At 47.9% G+C, this 14,476-nt stretch overlaps 1 protein-coding gene across 1 annotated transcript; it reads left to right on the top strand.

Annotated features, from left to right (window-relative positions):
- The first annotated feature begins 8,876 nt into the window (after positions 1-8,876).
- Positions 8,877-13,509, top strand: LOC119037199 (serine protease 46-like). Its single transcript, XM_037129270.2, has 6 exons — positions 8,877-8,958; positions 9,621-9,798; positions 9,917-10,167; positions 10,863-10,882; positions 10,950-11,102; positions 13,255-13,509. Exons 1-6 carry the CDS (start codon positions 8,877-8,879, stop codon positions 13,507-13,509), a joined length of 939 nt encoding a protein of 312 aa, XP_036985165.2.
- Positions 13,510-14,476: the final 967 nt, after the last annotated feature.

Genomic DNA, 14,476 nt, shown 5'->3' with positions numbered 1-14,476 from the left:
TCTACTTGTTTGCTTAGTTTTTTTGTTTTGTTTTGTTTTTTAGGTTCAGTTGTTCATAGTTGTGAGTTTGTTGTCATTTTACTGTTCATATTTTTGAACATCTTCTTTTTCTTAGATAAGTTCCTTTAACATTTCATGTAATAAAGGCTTGGTGATGATGAACTCCTTGAACTTGATCTTTTCTGGGAAGCACTTTATCTGCCCTTCCGTTCTAAATGATAGCTTTGCTGGATAGAGTAATCTTGGATGTAGGTCCTCGCCTTTCATGACTTTGAATACTTCTTTTTAGCTCCTTCTTCTCTGCAAGGTTTCTTTTGAGAAATCAGTTTATAGTCTTATGGGAACTTCTTTGTAGGTAACTCTCTCCTTTCCTCATGCTGCTTTTAAGATTCTCTCCTGAAGAAACTCCCGGACTTCCGCCAAGATGGAGGCGTAGGTGGAAACACTGTGCCTTCTCGCACAACCAAGTTTAAAAACAACAAAGTTTTAGCAACAAAAATGCAGCCAAACCACAGAAAATTGAACTACATGGAAGTCTGACCACGAACCTTTCAGCCAGACCGGTAAGAGGGGCAGAGCCAGCAGCAGAGCAGGGGTCGGGCAGGAAAGATCCACCGGACTGACCGGGGCGCGCGACCCAGGCACTAAGGAAGCAGTGGGCAGATCCAGGTGTGGAGTAGCAGGCAGACCCACTGAGGGCACAAGGCAGCGGACCCACTGAGGGCTGACCGTGGTCACACATTTTTGCGCAGATAAACCTGCGAAGGAGCGAGCAGTGAGTCTGAGACAGACCGAGCAGGCCCCAGCGGCGGGAAGTGGCAGAGGGGACTGCTATTGTCTCTCTCTGACCCCGCCCCCACATACACTGTCATAAACCAGCGACCTGGGTGGCTCCGTCCTGGTGAACAACTAAGGTTCCCTTCCTCATATGTAACAGGCGAGAACAGAGCAAAACATTATGGCTCAAGAAGAACTCAAAGCCCCAGAGCCCATAACTCTAAGTGATGAAGAAATAGCAAAACTTTCAGATGCACAGTTCAAAACACTGGTGATCAGATGTTCACAGAACTGGTTAATTTTAGTTACAAATTAGAGGAACATATGAAGACTAAACTAATTGAAATGAAGGGAAATGCACAGGAAACCAATAGTAATGGAAAGGAAACTGGACCTCAAATCGAGGGAGTGGACCACAAGGAAGAAAAAAATGACTAAACAGAAAAGAATGAAGAAACAAGAATTCAAGAAAATGAGGAGAGGCTTAGGAATCTCCAGGACATCTTTAAACGTTTCAACATCCGAATTATAGGGGTACCAGAAGGGGAAGAGGAGCAGTCATGAGTGGAAAACTTATTTCAACAAATAATAAAGGAGAACTTCCCCAATCTGGCAAAAGCAATAGACTTCCAGGAAATCCAGGAAGCTCAGAGAGTCCCAAAGAAGTTGGACCCAAGAAGGAACACACCAAGGCACATCACAATTACATTAGCCAAGATTAAAATGAAGGAGAGAATCCTAGAAGCAGCAAGAGATAAGGGGACAGTCACCTACAAAGGAGTTCCCATCAGACTGTCAGCAGATTTCTCATAAGAGACCTTTCAGGCAAGAAGGGGCTGGAGAGAAGTATTCCAAGTCATGAAATCCAAAGACCTACATCCAAGATTGATCTATCCAGCACAACTTTCATTTAGAATGGAAGGGCAGTTAGAGTGCTTCTCAGATAAGATCAAATTCAAGGAGTTCATCATCACCAAGCCCTTATTATATGAAATGTTAAAGGGGCTTATCTAAGAAAAAGAAGATAAAAAAGATGAGCAGTGAAAGGACAGCAAACTCACAGTTATTAACAACCACACCTAAAACAAAAGCAAACTGAGAGGACAGCTAGATCAGGAGCAGAATCATAAAAATGAAGATCACATGGAGGGTTAGCAACAGGGGAGTGGGAGAAGGAGAAGGGGAGAGAAGGTACAGAAAATAAGTAGCATAGATGGTAGGTATAAAATAGATAGGGGGAGGGTAAGAATAGTAGGGGAAATATAGAATCTAAAGAACTTGAGACACGTGGTCATAAACTAAACGAGGGGAATGGTGGGGGAGGGGATGTGCAGGGTGGAGGGGAATGAAGGGGGAATAGAACAACTGTAATGGCATAATCAATAAAATATATTTTAAAAAAGATTCCTTATCTTTCATCTTGAGTAATGTAATTATGATGTGCCTTGGTGTGTTCCTCCTTGGGGTCCAACTTCTTTGGGACTCTCTGAGCTTCCTGGACTTCCTGGAAGTCTATTTCCTTTGACAGATTGAGGAAGTTCTCCTTTGTTATTTTTTCAAATAAATTTTCCATTTCTTGCTTTTCCTCTTCTTCTTCTGGCACCCCTATGATTTGAATGTTGAAATGTTTAAAGTTGTCCTGAAGGTTCCTAAGCCTCTCCTCATTTTTTTGAGTTCTTGTTTCTTTATTCTGTTCTAGTTAAATATTTATTTCTTCCTTCTGGTCCAAACTGTTGATCTGAGTTCCACTTTTCTTCCCATCACTGTTGGTTCCCTGTACATTTTCCTTTATTTCACTTTTCATAACCTTCACTTTTTTCTCTATTTTGTGACCATTTTCAACCAATTCTGTAGAATCCTGATTAACAGTGTTTTGAACTATGTATCTGATAGTTTGGCTATCTCTTCCTTGCTTAGTTGTATTTTTCTAGAGCTTTGATCTGTTCTTTTGTTTAGGCCTTTTTTTTTGTTTTGTTTTTTTGCTTTGGCATGCCTGTTACATATGAGGGGCAGAGCCTTAGGTGTTCACCAGGGTGGGGCAACACGAATTGCTGTGTTGTGGTGCTGTTTGTGGGGATGGGGGTCCTAGAGGGAACAATGCTGCTTGTTCAGATCTCAGCTGGCTTTCAGTCCCTTCTACCATTACTCACAAGCAAATCGGGCCCTTCTGGTGCTGATTCCCAGGTGGGTTGGTTTGTATACGTGCTAGGACCCTGTGGGTCTCTCCAACGAACTCTCCTGTGAGTCTGGGAGTTTCTCCTGCCACCTAAACCCTCACAGGTTCTTTCAGTCAGAGGTTTTGAGGCTTTATTTCCCCAACCTGGAGCCCTGGGTTGTGTGGTCTGAGGTCTCGCTCCCCAATTGTTCCTCCTGGTTTATCCACATGCATATGTGGGACCACCTGCTCCGACTTATCTGGTCCTTCAGTTGCCAACTTGCCGTGAGTCCTCTGCACACTGGCTGCCATCTCTGCCCCTCCTCCTGGTCTGGATGGATATTTCTCCTTTTACTCCTTGGTTGTCAGGCTTCCATACAGTTCGATTTTCTGGAAGTTCTTTTTTGTTGTTGTTGTTTTGAAAGTTGTTGTTGTCCTTCTTTTGGTTGTATGACGAGGTACAGTGTGGCTACCTATGCCTCCATCTTGGCTGGAAGCCCCATGGGTATGTTTTTGAAATTTCTGTTATTTGCCCACTGGTCTGTTTGTCTGTCCCTGGGTTAGTGCTTTGCTCTTTCAATCAGCTTTATGTTATGTTTTGGTAAGTGGTAGCAGAAACTCTCCTGTAAAAAAAAATGCCTAACTTTCAAAGTTTGTCTTCCATATCAACTTTAGAACCAGTTTGTTAATTCCCATTAGAAGTTCTGTTGGTGTTCAAATTGAAATTAGACGCAAAGACTAATTTGGGGATAACCATCATTTCTGCAGTGTTCAGTTCTTAACCAGGCACATGGTGCATGTCTCTGTTGGGTCAGCTCTTCCATTCATATGTGTCTGAAAAATGCTGAGTTTGTTTTTAAGTGTTTTACATATTTTGTAAAAATGTTTGTTGCGGATGACAATATCTTTTCTCATAATTTTTTTTCTAATTCTACATGTGAAATATTTAAAAACCGTTGATGGATTTAAAAAGAATAGTGATCTTGATTCTGGCCATCTTGCAAAACTCTCCTATTTAGTTCTTCACTGGACTCTCTTGATTTATTTTTTGGGTAACCAAATTACCTAAAATGGTGACTACTACATCTTGTTCCTTTTGGAGGCAAATCATTTTTTATTTTATTTGTTTTCCCATCGCCAGAGATGCCCGGCACACTGGGAAGTAGTGGCCATGACTCTGGGAGGGGCCCCTCATGTGCAGGTCCTGACTTCATTCTTTCATTTGTTCCACAGATACTCACTGGGAGTCTTCTCTGTGCCAGGCACTGTTTGGGGCCCAGGTGACTCAATAGCAAACTATTAAGATGAGCACATGGTTTTTCTTATTTATTCATGTAGTAAAATACATCACTAGATCTCAGTGGATTTCTTAGGAGAATCCGGTGCCACACTGTAGATTCAGTTTGGTGGCGTTTTGTTTAGAATTTTTGCCCCAGTGTTGGATTGGACTATAGTTTTCTGTTTTGTTCCATCCTTTGTTCAGGATTGGTGTCATTGCCATGCTAGCCTCTTAAAACATGTTGAGAAGTCTTCTAGTATCTTCCTATGGCCTAGAGCAGCGTATATAACATCAATCAGCATTATTGGTACTTTAGGTTTGGTAGGTTGTGCACATAAAACTCGCTGGACCTAGTGCCTTTTCTAAAGACCTTTGACTATTTAAAAAATATCTTCTATGGTTATTGGTCTAGTTGGGTTTTCCCACCTCTTTTTGCATTAATTTCAGTATAGAAAAATCATTTAATTTAGCTTAGATTTTAAAATCTTAAACTGATGTATAAAATTTGAACCTATGGCCCCTTTTATTATTTTTAATATTATTTATATGTGTATTCCCTCCCTTTCTTTTCTCTTTTTTATTGATTCCAGAGTGAAGGGGAAGGGAGGGAGAAAGAGAGGAAGGGAAACATCGATGCGAGAGAGAAACGTCCATCGTCTGTTTCTTACATGTGCCCTGACCAGAAATGGAACCTGCAATCCAGGCATGTGCCTTGACTGGGAATCAAGGCCGAGACCCTTTGGTTTGTGAGATGACACCCAACCGACTGAGCCACTCTGGTTAGGGCTCTTTTTTCTTAAAGACAGAATCACTGGATTTTGGTCTCTTTCACAGGTTATTTCACAAAACCATCTGGTGTGCTTTTGTTGGTCACCTTTTTGGTATCCACCCTGCCCTCATATTACCCCAGGTTCTGATGAGCAGCCCACCACCTCCGCCACGCTGCTCATGTGCTTCAGGAGGAAGCTATTGTACACCAGCTCCCAGGAGGGGTAGCACACAGGCAGCCTTCATGGAGAGGGCACGGTCCAGCGCCCCAGACACCTGACTTCAGTGGGTTATCCCACTCAGCACCAGGTGTGGCTAGAGCCAAGCCACAGGCTTCTCCCTCTGTGTGTGGAGAAGGCGGCAGAAGCAGGTGGGCTGTTGGCAAACATTTTTCAACAGGGGGACCAACTCAGAATGCAGCTGCCATCGCTGAAGAGAAGAGACAGAAAGTTAGGCTGGTTTGAGTGGAAGTTTCTCTTCCTCGGGCGCTCCTGAATGGTACAAACTAACTTCTGGTTTTAGCGATCGATCAAACCTGCTCCTGTTTGTTCATTTTATTTCGTTAAAGATCATTTAGATTTAGTAATTCCACGCTTTTACTTTTTTCTTCTTCAAGATTTTATTTATTTATCTTTAGAGGGGAAGGGAAGGAGAGAAGGAGAGAAACATCAATGTATGGTTGCCTCTTGTGAGTCCCCCGCTGGGAACTGGCCTGCAACCCAGGCACGTGCCCTGACTGGGAATCGAACTGCGATCTTTTGGTTTGCAGGGTCGCACTCAATCCACTGAGCTACACCAGCCAGGGCCAGGCTTTTACTTTTTTAAAATATATTTTAAAAAATATTTTACTTATTTATTTTTAGAGAGAGGGGAAGGGAAGGAGAAAGAGAGGGAGAGAAACATCAATGTGTGGTTGCCTCTTGTGCCCCACTACTGGGGACCTGGCCTGCAACTCAGGCATGTGCCCTGACTGGGAATCGAACCTGTAAACCCTTTGGTTCACAGTCTGGTGCTCAGTCCACTGAGCCACACCAGCCAGGGCCCAAGCTTTTACTTTGGAGAGATTTATTTTATTGTTCTTTTTCTAACTTCTTGAGTATGCTCAGTTCATTATACACTTCTCAGGTTTCTAATATTTTCACTTAGTCCCATAAAATTCCCTCTGAGTCTTACTTTGGCCATATTTCATAGGATTTGGTGTGTCCTGACCTCATTGTCTTTCATTTTTATATTTTTAATTTCATACTATATTTCTTATTTAACCCAAGAGTTAAATAGAGGGGTATTATTTAATTTCCTGATGGATAATTTGGGGGAAGAGTAGGAGCTTCTCCTTTTTCTCTATTAAAAATCATATCGCAATATGGACTTCATTATTTCTGCATTTTGGAGCTGATCGAGGTGTAATTTGTGCCTCTTACATGTGCGTTTGAAACAAGAGTGTCATGCGCTGTGAATCAGAGTCCCAGCTATAAGCTGGTTGGATCAGGCGTGTTGATTGTGTTATTCGAATCCTCTCAACACTTCCAACATTTTATGCCTGTATAATCCGCTGACTTCTGCGAGGTTTACCACAGGAATTAAAACTTTGTCTATTTCTTCTTGCAGTGATAATAATTCTTGCTTTATGTTTCAAAGCTGTGCCATTAGGAGAGCAAGGTTTATGCCTACTACACAATCTTGGGGGTGTGTATGCCCTACCAACATATACTATGCCTTTGTCCTATTTAATACATATATTTTTTCAAAGATCTGGCTCATCTTATAGTGTTCATTTCTAATTCCACTGTTCAAATGGATTAGGGTATAATTTTATATTTTGTACATTTCCTGCAGATTTTTCGTGGGTTTATTTTGTACCTTTCATAGTTTCTTGATTTGAACATTTCATTCATTTACTTTCATTTTTGATATTCAATAGTAAATACCTTTAAGGTTATGGATTTGCTTTGAACACATCCAATACTCTAATTATTGGCATTTTCTAAATCATTTATAGGGTATTTTTATTTCCTCAGATACATTGAGAAAGTTTATTTAAAATTTTTCAAATAACTTGATTTCGCTTACTCTTTTATTATTAAATCCTTGTTTCATTGCATCATGGTAAGAAATGTGGGCCAAACTAGGTCAGCTTTTAGGGAAGTCATTGTGGTTTCCTTAGAAGTCTAGCGTGTGGTTGATTTTTACAGATATTTCATTCCTCAAAGACACAGAGTGGGAGACTGTCCCACTACAAGTGAGGGTTCTCAGTTTCTCATGAATCACTGGTTGACTTTGCTTTGCATGTTTGATGTTATTTATGAGCAGAACTTCATGATGTTGCCCAGTCGTCGTAATTTTTATCTGTTTCCAGCATAAATTAAAGTTCTGTGTTTAAAGCTTTCATGCTGAATCACGTTGTTAGAGATTAACGTTGTCATTTCTATCTTTGCTTACACATACTTAATATTTTTTGTCCATATTTTTACTTTTGGCTGCTTATGTCCCTTTGTTCTAGATGGGCCTTTAATAAGTAGCAGGTGAGCAGATTTTCTTTCTACCCAAAACCTGTAAGGATCTTTTGGCTTTTAAAGTAGGGGTTTTTTTTTTTGGTATTCACCTTGGTGATAATAACGGAGATGCGTCTTTATTCAATTATCTGCCTTTAAGGTTATGGATTTGCTTTGAACACATCCAATACTCTAATTATTGCTTGTTCCTCTCAAAGTATCTCTTTCTCCCCCCTTTCCCCTGCCTCTTCCCCCTGGAGGAAATTCAATTGTAGGGATGATCATTTCCTTGATTTTCTAACACGATCCCTAAAAATAGTTTGTTTTGCCTGTTTTTGAATTTCTTACAATGTGTGCCCTTTTGTGTCTGGCTTCTTTCACCGGTAAATATGTTGATGAGATTCACTGTGTCCTCACGTGTCCATTGTCACTGCTGTTGAGGACTCTGGGCTTCCACCCTGTCCTTGGTGGCAGTTGTGTGGCTCCCGCTGGGACTCTGCCCTGCAGCACCCGGTGTCTCCCTGCGGCTGGCCCTGGCCGTGTGCGGGGCGCGCAGCCTGCAAGTGGAGCTGCAGGCCAGGGGCAGGCACGGTTTCTGCTTTCCTCATGGTTTCTGCTTTTCTCCCCAGCGCTGGCTGCAGCCCATCTCCCTGGCAGTGTGCGAACAACCTTGTTCCCCCACATTCTCACTGACACTGGCAATGGGGTGGGGCAGGTGCCAGCTGTCCCCATGGACAGTGTCAGGAGCGTGGGATCCTTGCGAGGGCACCTCAGAGGAGTGGTGGGGAGGGGTCCCAAGATGTCATTTATTCTGCTGACTCATGAAGACCCAGGCCTGCGATCTGCTTCCTTTCAGGAAGCCAGCCTCCTAGGCCCGCAACACCTGATCTCCCTCTACCCAGGAACTGTTCTCTGAAACTGCGAAACCTGAGGGAAAAAAGAAAAGTTTAGCTGCAGCTCAGTCACCACAACCGGAACTTGTCACGTGCTTCTTTGGGCCTCGGGCCCCATCCTTCCAGGGGTCTTCAGAGAAGTGGCATAAAGGAGCTTGAGCTGGGCACCAGGGGCTGTCACAGTCTCAGGATTGGGCATACGGGGATACCTTTGAGACCCGGGCTGAGCCCAGGAGGCACTGTCTCGGGCTCAGGGCCAGGCACCAGGAGCACCGTCCCAGGCAGGTGCCCCGTGGCAGCCTCACATTGCGCCCTGGCAGGGCCTCGCCACAGCCACCCAGTGTTCTTTTCAGCACCCCGATGCTGTTCCAGCTGCGTGAGCCCCCGCCCCTGGCTACCCTGAATAAACAAACCCTGAGTTCTAGAATTCTCTAGAACCCTGGAGATGCCCTGCCAGCGCCCCGCCCCCACATCCCAGTAGGAGGCCCGGGGTGGCCGAGCTCCAGCTTGCCATGGCGTGTGGGTCAGGAGATCTTCAGGACCTCCCATTGCCATTTTCTCCTGGCAGATTTGGGAATCCCGTCTTTGTGGAAGGTAGGGCTTTGGGGACATGAAACAGGAGCAGGAGGGGTCTGTGTCTGCTCCTTGTGCCTGATGGGTACGTCTTCACCGGACTTGATGGTGTGCGAAGCCTGGGGACCCAGACGGTGTCGAAGCTGTGCTAGGGTGTGGGGCGATGTGAACACAAGGGAAGAGCCTTATTAAAAACAGGGGGCCAAGCTGACACCCACAGAGCAGCCGAGCTTGTTTGCGAGGCACAGCCTGGGAGGGCCAGGGCCTGTGGTGGCCATGTGCTGTGCGGGTGACTGACGGCCCTCTGCGAGGCGCTCTTCAGCTGGCTCGTGTCCCAGCGCCCTGGGAGGTGGGCTTCAGCAACACCCCACCTTACCATCAGAAGCCAGAGGACATACGTGCCTCGTGGAGCCAGGATCCAATACCAGGTTTCAGTAGACTCTTTGGGGGTGAAAAGTTTGGGGCCCCAGGTGACAGAAGGCCTCTGGGCAACCCCACGTATTCTTGTGGGGCAGCCCTCACTCGGGTCACCTCCCTGCTTTGTGCAGCACCAGCTGCTGGTGACAGCTGCAGGGTGGCCCCTCCGCCTGCACAGTCTGCTGAGGACAGGGCTCTGAGGGTTGCTTTGCCGCCTGAGAGTCTGCACAGGGTTGGCCTGGCCCCTTCTCTGCCTTTTTCCTTAGAGCCCTGGTTCTGGGGCTGCGGTCAGACCAACGTGTCCTGTAGGGTGATGAACGGGAAGGTGGTGGATGTGGGCAAGTGGCCCTGGCAGGTGAGCATCCTCTTCCTTGGCGTGTACGTCTGCAGCGGCTCCCTCGTCCACCACCAGTGGGTCCTCACGGCCGCGCACTGCTTACAGAGGTCAGTCAGGGGCAGCCGGCCTCGGGGGCCTTGCTCTCTGGCCTGGGGGTCCTGGTGAACCTAGGGTTCTGGAAGCACCTTCCTGCTGGTGACCCACTGCCCACCTGTGGCCCTGCAGGTCCGTGGAGCCTAACCAGTACTCCGTGATGGTGGGGGTCCAGCACCTGCCAGAAAACGGCACTCAGCTCCTGCTCTCTCACATTGTGGTTCACGAGAGTTTCAAGAACTTCATGTCCAATGACATTGCCCTCCTGAAGCTCAAGGACCCCATTGCCTGGTCTCCCCTCGTCCAGCCTGTCTGCTTACCTGGCACCAAACTCACGTTCTCTAAGGGGACCTTGTGCTGGATGATCGTGTGGGGGCGCCCTGGTACACTAGGTGCGTGGAGGCGGGCGGGCACCTGCGTCTTCAGAACGCAGCCCCACCCCCCGGCTCATCTGTTCCTTCCTTCTGTCCCTCGCTTCCTCCGCCAGCACACGTGCCCCGAGCCCTGTCCTTGCTGCACGCTCCCCGACCTCTGTCGGTGGGAAGACACACACAGTGCTCTGTGTAGCAGACACACTTGACTTTTGTGGACCTCAGCTCCCACGGTTAAATCCCATGCCAAGCTGTCGCCTTGCAGGATGTAGAAAATTACCCCTAGTGATGGGTTTCCTTGTCTGCAAGGGGCAGGAGGGCCCAGTCTGGGGGGCACGGAGGCATTGGGCAGCCGAACACCGATTACCTGGAGACACCAATAATTTCTGGAGGTCCGCCACCTATTGGTGTCACTCTGGGGTCCTAGAATCTAGGAGACTTTGTGGAGGGTGGCACACGCTGGGCTCCAGGGTCCTGTCCCCTTGCCAGGCAGCCATGGAGCAGTGACCAGCCGGTCACCCTCATGGACCCTGAATTCCTGGGGCAATCTCTCCTTGACCTCATTTTTGTGCCTGGACATCACCCACTTAAGCCCCTTGAGAGATGTTTGCTTAGTCTTATTAATGACCTTGGACTTTTCCAGTCAGGCTGTGGGCTGGGCCTTTATAAATCACCACCCCGGGAAATGGCCCTGTGCCCCCCATCAGGGAATGTGGGCCACCCCAAGGTAGAGTTGGGCCAAACTGTTGAAGGATTGCCAAGGTAGGACTTCTCTCTTTTTAGTGACCCCAAAGTCCCCCTACAGCCTTCAGGAGGTGGCCGTCAGGATCATAAACAACAGAGAGTGCAACGAGCGGTACCAGTTCCTCTTCCTGAAGGACCAGAAGATGTCCGTCGGGAAGGACATGCTGTGTGCCAGCTCAGAACTAGGCATAGACTCCTGTCAGGTGTGGAGTGAGGGGCCCGGGGCCGGGAGGGGCCATGCTGTGCTTTTTACAGGGCACTGGGAGAGTGAGGGCAACTCTGCTCTCCCCAGGGCTCAGCTCCCCGGGCTGTGAACCTGGGCGAAAGCACCCTCTGCTCCTGTGCACAGTGACAGTCGCAGTGGCACTGCTCCCCTGGTCATGCGCACAGGTTGGAGCAGCAGTCAGAGCCTGGGTCTGAGCCAGTGCTGGCAGAGCCTGTTTTGTATAAATGGCCTTGTTCAGTAAACATGCTTCTGCCTCTTGCATCCACTCAGCACGGTCCACTCAGTCTTCCTGCTCTGCCTTGTTTCCTTCCCTGGTGAGGCTGGGCTCCATCTTCGGGTGTGTTGAGGAAGGAAGGCGCCCTCTTTGCTAAGTCACAGAACTAAGACTGCTTCCTGTGACGCACAAATCCACTGCGTTCTGGAACATTTGAAGTAAATCGTCTACTTCTTGAACTCAGGGCGGAAGCCGCCGATGAAATCGCACAGACCTGTCCCCCTCTGAGGGGCAGTTCCTGGGCAACGTTTCAGGCTGCCCGTGCTGACCGGACTTGTGGGTTTGCACTGTCTTAGAAGTCACGCACTTCATACAGAATTCAAACCTGTTCAGGGGAAGTTATCAACAGTCTTCAGATTCTGAGAAACGCGTTCTCCCTGGATGTGGCGTTCGTTCCTTTTCTCCTCGCACCACCCATCGTGTGCATTTTCCTTCTCTTTCTGTGTGTCTTGGTAAGACTTACAAAGTGCTCCCCCCTTGTGTTGTTTTTAAGAACAAGCTACCGGTTTCCTTTCTTAGGCCGATGACTTTTCTGCGTTCCAGTGCATGCATGTCTTCCTCTTGTCTTACAAGTTCCTTTTCAAGTGACTTGAGCTGACTGTGCAGTGATGAAGAATTGATGATGATGAATAATTTACTCTCTCGTTTGATCTTAAAAGTATTTAGACCAGGACTCCTTGTGTGTAATTCAGGCCCACATCCCATGGGCTTTGGGGTACAGTGTGTTCTTACCTTTCTATGCCCTAACTGTGGACTTTAATTTTGTTTTTGCTTTATTTTGAAAGTTAATAGTTTTTTCCTGTGAAGCAGTGGTTCACATTTCATTATTGGGTCCTGGTTTTATTGTACTTTGCTGAGAGAATGTCCATGAAAAAAGCATCCCTCTCACTCCCCGCCACCCCCATTCTCTCTCTGAGTCCTCAGGGCTCCCGCAGTCCCCCTACCCGCATCTCTCAGGGAGACGCCCCAACACTATCATCTCCTGCTTGATCTTCCCTCATCTTACAGTTTTCCCTCCCTGCAAAAGGCTCCTACTCCAATCTGTTTAATACATGTCTTTAAAGATGCTCGTATCTTTGAGAAATCCATACTGTAGGAAGCCAAGTGCGGAGAATGGATATTACATCGTTTTCGGTGGACTGGCCCCAGGACAGTGGTACATTAGGACATTCACGTAGGTCTTCTTTTGTGTTTTTTAGGTCTAGTTTTGTCATTTTTCCCTTCAGTGTCTTAGGCGCTCTCACAAGATTCTGTCCTGTAAGTCTTGGTTTGCATTATTTAAAAAAAAAAACTGTATCATCTGTGCCTCTGTCTACAGAAAGAGAACTGTTTTTCTGATTTTTCTAATTTATTACTCTCCAACAATACAGAAGAGTATAGAGAAAGTGTTTAAAAGATCATAAAGCCACCATTAGCAGAAAAAATAGCCATCACCTTTTCTTTAGTATTGCCTTTGGACTGAGCTGCACTGTGGTAAGCATTGTCCTTAGCCTTGCACCTGCTTCTTGCAAAAAAGAGTAGGGGCTGGACTGCATTTCAAATCCCTCAGTCTGCAAGCAGGACTGCAGGAAAGCAAACAGTCAAGGGCACCACCTTATATAAGGGGAGGGTACAGGTGGGGCCAGGGCGTGAAGGTCAGAGAGGACAAAGGGAGGGGCCCGCATGGTCCAGAGCTTGGGCCCCAGTGCAGCACTCCCGTGTTCCAGAGCTGGTTCGTAGCCAGCTCGCATCGTCAGGGTTCGAGTGAGCACAGCTCATGCTCAGGCTGTGGCCTGGGAAGGGGCAAGTTCCTCCAGGGGCTGCGACACGACCCTCCTGCTCCCTCCCTCATGGCGCCCTCCCACCCCACCCACAGAGTAACTCCGGCAGCTCCATGGTCTGCCAGGTGAACAAGACCTGGATTCAGGTGGGGGTGGAGAGTTGGAGCTTCAGCTGCAAGCAGCGCAGCTTCCCCGACATGTACACCAGCACCTCCCACTTCACCCAGTGGATCCAGAGGCAGATCACCGACGTGAGGTTCATCAGCAGCGCCTACTCCGCCTTGCTGAGCCCGGTCTTCCGCACTGGCTACATCCTGCTGGTCTCCTTGGGCTCCCTGTGGCTCCTGTGAGCGCTGCATCCAGGGAGCTGTTCCGGAGGCCGTTTCTTCCTCCCTCCACCTGCGGGAGAAGCGGAGACTGGCAGTGGCGGTGCGGGGACGATGGGCGCAGTGCCCGCAGGGGAGGCTCCCAGAGCCGCTGCTGCTTGTTCAGTTGTTCAATGAAGATGCTTCTGTACTTTGCTGCCACTGAAGTCATCGTCTTTCTTCTTGAGTCTGTCTGGGACACTGCAGAGATGGCCCCACTTACAGGTCTCCAGGATCCGCCCCTGGATCCAAAACTGGGTCTCTCCAGTTTCCTGCAGGAATTCCTGCGAGGGTTGGCCTCTCCCCAAGACACAAAGACCCACCTACACTTGTGGCCTCTCCGGACTGTTCATATCCCCCTAAGGGTCCACGGAACCTAACCGGTTTCTCTTCCTTCCCTGGCAGGGATGGGTGTTGACACGGGTGGGGAAGGCAAGGCATAGAGTGCACTTGAGTGAGCTGCATGAGGTGACTGCCCCCGAGCCGCCTCAGTGACCTCCATCAGGTACTGGAGAGCAAGGACAGGCTGGCCCAAGCCTGCCAGACTGAGATATCAGAGTCCTGCCGTGTGTGTGTGGAGGGAGTGTGGGGGTCCCTCAGACCCAGTGGGCCTTGGGTTCAGAGCGGGCAGCTACCCTTGCCGTGTGGGCCCCAGAGAGGTGGTGAGTGAGGTTTGCTGTCTTCTCAGAGACGGGAGTGCTGAATGGCTCACCCGGGTGTCTCCCGAGACAGCAGGCCCTGGCGAAAGTTAACCGGTCCTGGTGTGGTTGAACTTTGACCTTACCTTTTATTAGGCTAGAATTTTCCCACAGCTTGGAAACAAAGGTTCTCATAGGCTCTCTCCCGCACTGCTTTCTAACTGTGTTACCCACCTATGTCACTGAGCCATCAAATCAGTCCCCAAATTCCAACACAATTCCTTCTGCTCCCAGGAGGGCCTGATGATCACTGC

Source organism: Artibeus jamaicensis, unplaced genomic scaffold, assembly GCF_021234435.1.
Source record: "Artibeus jamaicensis isolate MK-2021 breed Jamaican fruit bat unplaced genomic scaffold, CSHL_Jam_final contig_519, whole genome shotgun sequence".
Classification (NCBI taxonomy): Eukaryota; Metazoa; Chordata; class Mammalia; order Chiroptera; family Phyllostomidae; genus Artibeus; species Artibeus jamaicensis.
This window is presented reverse-complemented; position numbering and strand designations above follow the sequence as displayed.